This window comes from Bison bison, unplaced genomic scaffold (genome assembly GCF_000754665.1).
Source record: "Bison bison bison isolate TAMUID 2011002044 unplaced genomic scaffold, Bison_UMD1.0 scf7180017864098, whole genome shotgun sequence".
Classification (NCBI taxonomy): Eukaryota; Metazoa; Chordata; class Mammalia; order Artiodactyla; family Bovidae; genus Bison; species Bison bison.
The window spans coordinates 4,858,645-4,870,010 of NW_011494670.1; the positions used below are offsets into that span (position 1 = coordinate 4,858,645).

The 11,366-nt window shown below is 38.3% G+C and overlaps 1 protein-coding gene across 10 annotated transcripts in view; it reads left to right on the forward strand.

The window, feature by feature from the left end:
• Nucleotides 1-11,366, forward strand: part of HHLA2 (HERV-H LTR-associating 2) — a 126,303-nt gene that overhangs the window by 99,939 nt on the left and 14,998 nt on the right. For 9 of the 10 annotated variants that reach the window (XM_010838563.1, XM_010838564.1, XM_010838562.1 and 6 more), the window contains 3 exons: nucleotides 6,427-6,516; nucleotides 8,279-8,617; nucleotides 9,601-9,870. In XM_010838563.1, coding sequence (XP_010836865.1) covers nucleotides 6,453-6,516; nucleotides 8,279-8,617; nucleotides 9,601-9,870 — 673 coding nt within the window. In that variant the 5' untranslated portion in view covers nucleotides 6,427-6,452. The remainder of the gene's footprint in view (nucleotides 1-6,426; nucleotides 6,517-8,278; nucleotides 8,618-9,600; nucleotides 9,871-11,366) is intronic. The other variant, XM_010838568.1, reaches the window with a different exon arrangement.

Sequence of the window (11,366 nt, forward strand, 5' to 3'; positions counted from 1 at the left end):
CTCTCTCAGGTATTGATTTTCAAACAGTGAGCAGCTGGATCTGTTGGATAACAGGCTTACCAAGGGAGTGAGTATAGAGAAAGTTTAAGTCCTGAGAATGTCCTGTACTTTTACAGAAGCAGGACAAGCAAAGGAGGAGGCTGAGTAAGGAGGACTAAGGAGGAGAGGCCATGAGGAAGGAAAAACTAGGAGACTGTGGTGGCCTAGAAACAAAGAGAAGAATCCTTAATAAAAAAAGATAACAGCCATGTTGAGTGCTCCTGTGAGATTGAATAAGATGAGGACAAACCGCATCCACTGAGTTGGCAACACAGAACTTCTTGGTGACACTGACAAAGGGCAGTTTATGACACTTCTTGGAAACAAGAGCCTGGAGTGGATTGAGGGGAAATGTTAAGGGGAAAATTCAGTTCAGTTCAGTTCATTTCAGTCACTCAGTCGTGTCCGACTTGCGACCCCATGAATCGCAGCACGCCAGGCCTCCCTGTCCATCACCATCTCCTGGAGTTCACTCAAATTCATGTCCATTGAGTTAGTGATGCCATCCAGCCATCCAGCCATCTCATCCTCTGTCGTCCCCTTCTCCTCCTACATCTCGTCCCAATCCCTCCCAGCATCAGCGTCTTTTCCAATGAGTCAACTCTTTGCATCAGGTGGCCAAAGTACTGGAATTTCAGCTTTAGCATCATTCCTTCCAAAGAACATCCAGGGCTGATCTCCAAAATGGGGGTGGCTATTTAGACAATTATTTTAAGAAGTTAACAGAGTTGAGAAATAGGTATATAGTTAACCAAGAGTCAGTGGAGAGTATTGTTTTTTCTCATGTTCTTAAGATGGGATAAATTGGAGCATTTTTGCTCATAGGATCAATCTAGTAGAGAAAAAGAATTGAATCATAGAGTAGAAAAGTGATGTAATTGCAGGGACAGATTTCTTGAAAATAAAAAGTGATGTGAGATGCAGAGCAAAAGCGAAGGGTTTGGATTTGGATAAGAGGAGGAGAGGAGTCAAAAGAGTAGACAGCTGTTAATGGGTTGGTTAAATTGATGCTAGGGGGATGAGGGAACATCCATAGTTAACTTTAACTAATTAATGAATCAGGGCTTCCCTGGTGGCTCAGCTAGTAAAGAATCTACCTGCAATGCAGGAGACCCAGGTTCAATCCTTGGGTTGGGAAGATCCCCTGGAGAAGGGAATGGCAACCCATTCCAATATTATTCTTGCCTGGAGAATTCCATGGGCAGAGGAACCTGACTAAGTATAGTCCATGGGGTCGCAAACAGTTGGACACAACTGAGCGACTAACACTTCAACTTTCAATTAATGAATCAAGAACATCAGCTGAAAGGAGGTTGGGAAGCGGGGGTGCTGGAAGTTTCAAGAAAAGGTAGAAAATATTGCAGTCATCATGGAAAATGGGAAATTGAACCTTTAGTACAATAGTGGAAATGGAATGTTCTGAAGTTACATTAAACAAGGTGGAGTTAATTCTTGCTTGAAAGAGATTGATTAAATCTTGAATTGTTTTTTAATAGCCTGTAAAGGTAAAATGCATCATTACATATTTACATCTATTCATGGCAGAAAATGAATTTAATGATTACTTTTAATCTTACTGGGCTTCCCTGGTGGCCCAGACGGTAAAGCGTCTGCCTGCAATGTGGGAGATCCAGGTTCAATCCTTGAGTCAGGAAGATCCCCTGGAGAAGGAAATGGCAACCCACTTCAGAACTCTTGCCTGGAAAATTCCATGGATGGAAGAGCCTGGTGGGGTACAGTCCATGGGATCACAAAGAGTTGGACACAACTGAGCAACTTAGCTTCACTTTCTTTCTTTTCTAATCTTACTATTAAAGAGATAAGCCTTGTGATATATATCTTTTCATACATTATACAATCCAATACATCTATAAGAAGAAATATGAAGTTCTTATTTTTATAACTACTCCTGTTTTACATGTTTACTTTGCCAAACACTTTATTTTATGGTATGTTAGTTTACTACTGTGTTGGTTCCTGTTATGTAACAGTGATTTAATATTTCCATATATTTCAAAATAATCACCATGAGAAGTCTAGTTATGATCTGTCATATTACAAAGATATTATATAATTATGTACTCTGTTTCCCCCACACTGTACATTTCATGAGGCTTCCCAGGTGGTGCTAGTGGTAAAGAACCCAGCTGCCAATGCAAGAGACATAAGAGATGTGAGTTTGATCCCTGAGTTGGGAAGAGCCCCTGGAGGAGGACATGGCAACCCACTCCAGTATTCTTGCATGGAGAATCCCCATGGACAGTGGAACCTGGGGGGCTATAGTCCATATAGTCTCACAGGGTTGGACATGAATGAAGCGACTTAGCATGCACGCGTGTACATTTCATACCCTGACTCAATTATTTTGCAGCAGGAAGTTTGTACCTTTTTAAAAAAAAGCATTTCTTTTTTTAAAAAATAGTATTGTTTAGCTATTCCATGTCATAGTTGTGGCAGAGGAATCTGGTTATGGCATCCAAACTCGTAGTTGTGGCATGTGGGATTTAGTTCCCAGATCAGGGACCGAACCCAGGCCCCCTGTGTTGGGAGCGTAGAGTCTTAGCCACTAGACCACCAGAGAAGTCTCAGGAATTTTGTGCCTTTTAACCTCCTTCATGTACATCTTTGTTGTTGTTAAGTCGCTTCAGTCGTGTCCGACTCTATGCGACCCCATAGACGGCAGCCCACCAGGCTCCTCCGTCCCTGGGATTCTCCAGGCAAGAACACTGGAGTGGGTTGCCATTTCCTTCTCCAATGCATGAAAATGAAAAGTCAAAGTGAAGTCGCTCAGTTGTGTCCGACTCTTCACGACCCCATGGACTGCAGCCTACCAGGCTCCTCAGTCCATGGGATTTTCCAGGCAAGAGTGCTGGAGTAGGGTGCCTTCGCCTTCTCCACATGTACATCTTTCCCTCCCCCTAATCCCTTCCCCTGTGGCAACAACCTGTTTGTTCCCTGTATCTATCTATACCTTGTTCATTTGGTTCACATTTTTTTTGGTATGATTCGCATATGCGAGAAATTATACAGTATTTTAATATCTCTGTCAGACTTATTTCTATTACCTTAATACCCTCTAGTTACATCCATATTGCCGCAAATGGCAAGGTTTCATCCTTTTTATGACTGAATAATATTCCATTGTATATGTATATCATAGCTTCTTTATCCATTCCTCTATTGATGGGCACTTAGGTTGCTTGTATATTGGCTATTGTAAATAATGTTGCAATAAACATATGGGTCCATATATCTTTTCTGGTTGTTTTTTTCTTTTTTTTTTTTCAGTAAATACCCAGCAGTGAAATTGATGGATCATGTGGTAGTATTCTTAATTTTTCAAAGAATCTTCATACTGTTTTTCACAGTGGCTACACCAATTTCCATTCCCACCAACAGTGCATGAGGGTTCTCTGTTTTTCTACATCCTTGCCAACACTTATTATTTGTTATCTTTTTAAAAATTCTTAATTTTAAATTGAGTTATAGTTTAGGTACAATGTTACATAAATTTCAGGTGTACAAAATAGTGACTCACAATTTTTAAAGGTTATGTTCCATTTATAGTTGTTATAAAATATTGGCTTGTTTCCCTGTGTTGTACAATATATTCCTGAAGCTTATTTATTTTATACATACTAGTTTTTACCTCTTAATCCCCTACCCCCATGTTTTTCTTCTCCCCTTCCATCTCTCCAGTGGTAACCACTAATTTGTTCTCATTTCTGTGAGTCTGTTTCGTTTTTTGTGACACTCAGTAATTTAAGATTCCACATGTAAGTTACATCATATGGTATTTGTCTCTATTCATCTGACTTATTCCACTTAGCATAATACCATCCAAGTCTAACCATATGCAAATTCATTCTTTTTTTATGGTTGAGTAGTTTTCACTGTGTACAGTGAAATACACACACACACACACTACATCTTTTTTTAATCCGTTCATCTGCTGATGGCCATGTAGTTTGCTCCCATATCTTGGAAATTATAAATAGCACCTGTATGAACATTGGGCTACATGCATCTTTTCAAATTAGTGTTTTTGCTTTTTTCAAATATATACCCAGGTGTGAATTAATGGGTCACACAGTAGTTTTGGCTCCGCTGGTAGCTCAGCTGGCAAAGCATCCATCTGCAATGCAGGAGACCTGGGTTCCATCCCTGGGTTGGGAAGATCCTCTGGAGAAGGGAAAGGCTACCGATTCCAGTATTCTAGCCTAGAGAATTCCATGGACTGTACATCTATGGGATTGCAAAGAGTCGGACACAACTGAATGACTTTCACTTTTCATGGTAGTTTTATTTTTAGATTTTTGAGAAATCTCCATACTGTTTCACAGTGGCTGCACCAATCTACATTCCCATCAACAGTATAGGAAGGTTCCGTTTTCTCCACATCCTCATCTACATTTGTTATTTGTCTTCTTTTTGATGATTGCAATTCTGACAGGTGTGAGGTGCTCACTCATTGTGGCTTTGATTTGCGTGTCCCCGATGATTAGCAATGATGAGCATCTTTTCATGTGCCTTTTGGCCATCTACATTTCCTCTTTGGAAAAATGTCTATTCAGTTCTGCCCATTTTTAAATTGAATTTTGGTTTTTGATGTTGAGTTGTATGAGTTGTACTATATTTTGGATATTAATCACTTATTGGTCATATCACTTGCAAATGTTTTTTCCCATTTGATAGCTCTTTTCATTTTGTCAATAGTTTCCTTTGCTGTGAAATAGTTTTTAACTTCAATTAGGTCCCATATGTTCATTTTTGCATTTATTTTCTTTGCTTTAGGAGACATATCTAAAAAATATTGCTATGATTTATGTCAGAGTGTTCTACCTATGTTTTCTTCTGTCAGTTTTATGATTTTTGGTCTTATATTTAAATCTTTAATCCATTTTGAGTATGACATTAGAGAATGTTGTAATTTCACTCTTTTACATGTAGCTGTCTAATTCTCCCAACACCACTTATTAAAGAGTCTGTCTTTTCTCCATTGTGTATTCTTCCTTCCCTTGTCATAGTTTAATTGACCATATGTGTGGAGTTTTGTTTCTGAGCTCTCTATCTGTCCCACTGACCTATGTGTCTGATTTAGTGCCAGTATCATACTATTTTGATGGCTGTATGGTCTGAAGTCAGAGAGCATGATATCTCTAGCCCTTTTCTTCTTTCTCAAGATTATCTTGGTTATTCATGGTCTTTTACCTTTCCATACACATTTTAGAATTAGGTGTTCTAGTTCTGTGAAAATGCCCTCAGCATTTTGACGGGGATTGCAATGACTCTGGATTGCGTTTGGTCGTTTGGTCATTTTAACAGTATTCTTCCCACCCATTAACATTGTGTATCTTTCTGTCTGTTTGTGTCAGCTTCGGTTTCTTTCATTAGTGTCTTATAGTTTGCCATGTACAGGTATTTTACCTCCTTGGGTAGGTTTGTTCCTAAGTATTTTATTCTTTTTGATTCAATGGTAAATTGGGTTGTTTCCTTAATTTCTTTCTGATAGTTCATTATTTGTGTATAGAAATGCAACAGACTTCTGAATATTAATTTTGTAACAAGCTCTAGTAGTTTTCTGGTTGCCTCTTTAGGATTTTTATGTGTATATCAAGTCATCAGCAAATAGTGACAGTTTTACTTCTTCTTTTCTGATCTCAATTCTACTTTGTCTTGTCTGATTGATGTGACTAGAATTTCCAATACTATCTTAAACAAAAGTGGCCAGAGTGGGTATCATAATCTTAAAGGAAAGGCTTCCAGCTTTTCACCATTGAGTATGATGTTAACTGTGAGTTTGCCATCTATGTACTTTATTTTGTTTTGGTATATTCCCTTTATGCCCAGTTTTCTGGAGGGTTTTTATCATAAATGGATTCTGAATTTTGTCAAAAGCTGTTTCTGCATTTATTGAGATGATCATACAGTTTTTTATTCTTCAAATATCCAGAGAACCACCATTTAATGTATACCAAATCTTTATTCATTCAACAGCCATTTTTCAGAATCTGTTATATAGCAGGTACTGCCTTAGATGTGAAATCTCTTCTTCAGAGTTAACATCCTGCTATACATTTAGTGATATGTCCTGTTGGCCTCCTATGTGCAGAAACATGTGCACTTTTAAAAGGGGATTGTGCTACTTAAAAGTTGCCTTGTAATCTGATTTTTCTCCTATAACATTAAGAGCTTCTTTCCATACCGTTGAACTGTCTTTTACAGTATTTAATTTTAAAGATTTAATGGTTGTAGAAGAATTATTTGTGTGAATGCAGCAGAGTTAATTTAATGACTCTCCTATAGGCAGAGACATTAATTCTTTCTTTTCCAATTCCTGTCTGCACTTAAAATCTGTAACTTGCATATTTCGCTTCTCTTTGATAGTATCAGTAATATGATCTCCACGAGACATGAAGGCACAGGCAGTGCTGGCTTTCTTCTTCACTCTTATACCATCTCTATGTGGACCTCAAGGTAAGTGCCTTTATACTGTACCCAAGTGTTGGTTATGTGTATCATTAGACAGGAACATGAGCCACAATACAAGGGGGCTGTTTCTTCTGTAGCCATAGCATTGTCAACTTTTCTAAAAGATCAATTAATAATAAACAGGAGGCAGACGGAAGTCTGCATGAAGATTAAAAATAATGTTTTCTTCTGTCTACTCTGATTAAGGCTCTTTCTAATCTGTTATCTGTTACCAGATATAAAATCACTATAAAGGCAAATTTGATTGGTTGGTTGATTTGTTTTTAAGTGTTAGCTTGGTGCTTGACACAACAAAAGGTACTATCAGCTTTGCTAGGTCCTATGATAGGCACTTTTAATTACCCAATAAAATACTAGAGATGTTTAGTAGGACAATTAGGGAAGTCAACAAAACCACTCCTTTTCTTTCCTACCTTTCCACATCTCTCAGCTTAATGCCACATTCCTCTAGCCTTTGGACAGACTGTTTCTCTGAGGCAAAGTGGGACATGGCAGAATGGAAAGAGCCTCAGAAGAGAAGGCCAAGGGAAAAGACTTTGTGACCTGGCCACATGAACACCCAATTCTCCCATCACAGGTGGCTTTGGCCAAGGTCAATGGAGTAAAATAATGTCCTTTCCAGTGAAAATATCACAAAATTCATAGATAAGGCATATGATCTACTTTTCATTTTGTCCAGGAAAAAGTGGCTACTACCTGCAGTGATTATGAGATAATAAGTATATTTTCTTTGCAGAAACCTGATTGTGATGAGTCCATTTGCTTTTTAAGATCACTTTCTGAAGTTGACTATATATGGGCTTCCCTGGTAAAGAATCTGCCTGCAGTGCAGGAGACCTGGGTTCGATCCCTGGGTTAGGAAGATCCCCTGGAGAAGGGAATGGTTACCCATCCAGTTTTCTTGCCTGGAGAATTCCATGGGCAGAAGATCGTGGCAGGCTATAGTCCATGGGGTTGCAGAGTCAGACATGACTGAGTGACTAACACTTTAACTTTACTTCAAACATATATATAAACTTATATGTATTAGGAGGATTGGACTTCTACATTTATATCTAGAATAATATTTCTTAACTATATTTTAACTGACTCATAGGATACCCTGTGAGTTGTCCTAAAGCCAAAATAAATGAGTCACTTCATGTCCCCTTTTGGACTCCTCCTATGTGTGCCATTTCTTGAAACTAATGTCTGTTTATTCCCAACAGATGCCTGAATGCAGCATTATCTTTTACATGTCCCAAATATTTCCTAACCCAACCAAGTTAAGACTTTTCTATTCTGTAAGAGTCTGCTGGCTCCAGAAGCTGAATAAACTATTTAATAATTTGTTATTGTATAGTAAGTATTAAAGATATATGTTCAGGGATAAAAATCAACAGGAATCTTTAATTTATATAATATAATATAATATAATTTCCAGTAACTGTGTAGGCCAAGATCAGAGGAGAAATGAGACTATTGATCAAGCATCAAGCAAGGTTTCTATGCTTTACACTGTTGTCAATTCTAATAGTTACATTGAATCCAACAGATACTCAATTAAAATTGCAGACACTCAAATACAGCTCAAATACAGAGCTTCATGGCTTGTTTCTGAGAATTGGACTAGCAAAGGTTCTTGATAGATAGATAGATGATAGATGTTAATGATCAGGCTGCTGACCTAGGATAGTTCTAGGTAGCCCTGATATAACCCTGATAAGCACCCATCACTAATTCACTTCATAACTGCTCTTGTTTTCAGATGCTTCCTTCAGTCATGTTAGTATGAATGAGCAAATCGTCACTGGAAGACTAGGTGAAGATGTCATTCTCCCTTGCTCATTTGAGAGTGGACCCAATGTCGTAATTCACTGGAAGAACCAAGATACCAATGTTTACTCATACTACAGAGACAGCGACCAGTTGGAAAAGCAAGATCCCAGATATGTAAACAGGATATCCCTCTTCCATGGTGAGATTCACAGTGGGAATGCCTCCCTGTCTTTCAGAAGATTAACCCTTCAGGATGAAGGAATCTATGTATGCTATGTGGGAACATCACTTGGAAAAATCACAAAGAAAGTAGTCCTAAAAGTGGGAGGTGAGTGCACATGTAAGCTTTAACAAACACGGCAGTGGTACCATTCTGTGTTGCCTGGAATGCCTTCCTGTTAGTTGAATAAGCTGTGGGCTTCCTTCTAAGACAGTGTGTACAAACTACCTCATTTTTAATGCATAGTATTTTTGAGTATAGCATTGATACACCCATTATTCCATTAATAGGTATTTGGGTATTCATAGTGTTTTACATTACAAAAAAATGTTGTGATGAACATCCTTATATTTAATATTAGGAAATGGTCTGAAACAAAAGGGTCAGGAGTAAAATTATAGTATGTCACGTACAGCAGCAGCATAAGAGTATCCATTTCCCCTTAAGTCTTATATCAGCACCTAATATTACCAGTTTTAAGAAATTCTGCCAATATGATAGCTTAAAAATATTGAATTATTGATTTAAATTACATTTCCTATTTTCTAAATTAAGTTATTTTTAATATTCTATGCTTTCCCCTATCTTTATTCACTTTGCTTATCTAATCATTTATTTGTTGGGGGGAGGGGCGTTTTCTAATAGGCTTTGTCCTTTCTCCCTCTGTTCCATTTAGCTGCTTCAAACCTTGACTCAGAAATCTAAGAATTATGGGTAAATGAAGAACCAAAAAGCCTCTGAGTCAGTACCTGAGGAGTACAGAGTGCTGCATGAGCTCCACTTTATCAACTTCTGACACTCACATTTTAACTGCTCACTGAGGCCATTTTTTTTTCTAGAATTCTTTCTAGAAAGTTGAGCTTGCTAGTTGCTGTGTTTCCATGCATACTTTTTGTTTTTCTTGTCGATCACCAGACTATATCCTAAGATTCTACAGAATTTTTGTAGTTTTTCCTTTCAGAAACTGCCAAGTTTTACTCACAAAGCTTGGCTTTTCGGTTCACAGGTATTAAAATACTAAGTGTTCTGCACAGGCAGCCTAAAAAGAAACTAATGAGAGTTCCTCACATGCCCTTCTTTTTCCCTCATAGCTTTTGTCACACCTGTGATGAAGTATGAAAAGAATACCACCAACAGCTTCTTAATATGCAATGTGTTAAGTGTTTTTCCTTATCCAATTATCACATGGAAAGTGGATAATAATACATCTATCTCTGAAAACAATGGGAAAGAAGTTGGATCTTTGGGTCCTTTTCATATAAACAGCAGAGTAAATATTACAGGATCAAATTCATCATATCAGTGTGAAATTGAAAACCCACTGCTGAAGCAAACATGGACAGGAAGATGGACAAGGAAAGGTAGGCTTTCTGTGTGAACGTGCTGTCGGAGGTAGGGAGGGAACGGGGATTGATTTACAGATAAAGAAAGGAATACAAAAAGGAAGGAAATGCATTTGCAGCAGTCAGAAGACCAGACCGAAGTCCCAGCTCTAATTAATGGCTCTATTGCCTCAAGCAATCATTTTTATTTGTGAGTGTTGGTTCCATGTTGGTAAAATGGAAGTAATCCTTACCTTGCAAGGTGTTTATGAGTTAAAGGAAAATGTGTGAAATGAAAAGTATCAAATATATTTGTATGTATTACTGTATTTCTCTATGGTTCTTCTACACAGAATTTTCTACCTGCATTGCACTTTAAAAGATCAGAGGAGAAGGAAAGGATGCTTGTCTACTAGCAGGTCACAACCTCTGATTCTTACCAGTTTTTCAACCAACAAAAATTAGCATTGCTTCTATTTAGTCTCCTTAAGTAGCATTAGCCCATTAATCTTTATAAACACATCTGCTCCTTCCTCTCATTTATTTGAACAAACCCAAACTCTGATCAATCTATCTATAGCATACTGTTTAAGAAGAGTTTAAAGAGAAGAAAAATTAAATTGACACCATTTGTCTATTACTGAGGAAAATTATTTGTTTTATAGTTCACTAGAAGTAAAGCAAATTTTTTCTGTAAATCTCCATTATATAGGGAAAGTAGAGGTAACTTCTTGCCTGGAGAATCCCAGGGACAGAGGAGCCTAGTGAGCTGCCGTCAATGGGGTCGCATAGAGTTAGACACGACTGAAGTGACTTAGCAGCAGCAGCAGCAGAGGTTAGCTATCTTTTTTGGGCCATTCCTTCCCCTGAATTTTCTTAACTTTCAAATATATTGAAGTACAGTGGACTTACAATATTATTTCAGGTATAAAATATAGTAATTAGATATTTTATAGATTACACACCATGAGTTCAGTTCAGTCACTAAGTCGTGTCCGACTCTTCACAACCCATGAACTGCAGCACGCCAGGGCTCCCTGTCCATCACCAACTCCCTGAGTTCACCTAAACCAATGTCCATCGAGTCGGTGATGCCATCCAACCATCTCATCCTCTGTCGTCCCTTTCTCCTCCTGCCCACAATCTTTCCCAGCATCAGGGTCTTTTCCAGTGAGTCAGCTTTTCGCATCAGGTGGCCAAAGTATTGGAGTTTCAGCTTCAACATCAGTCCTTCCAAAGAACACCCAGGACTGATCTCCTTTAGGATGGACTGGCTGGATCTCCTTGCAGTCCAAGGGACTCTCAAGAGTCTTCTCCAACACCATAGTTCAAAAACATCAATTCTTCGGCGCTCAGCTTTCCTCACAGTCCAACTCTCACATCCATACACGACCACTGGAAAAACCATAGCCTTGACTAGATGGACCTTTGTTGGCAAAGTAATATCTCTGCTTTTTAATATGCTGTCTAGGTTGGTCATAACTTTCCTTCCAAGGAGTAAGCGTCTTTTAATTTCATGGCTCCAAAATCACTGC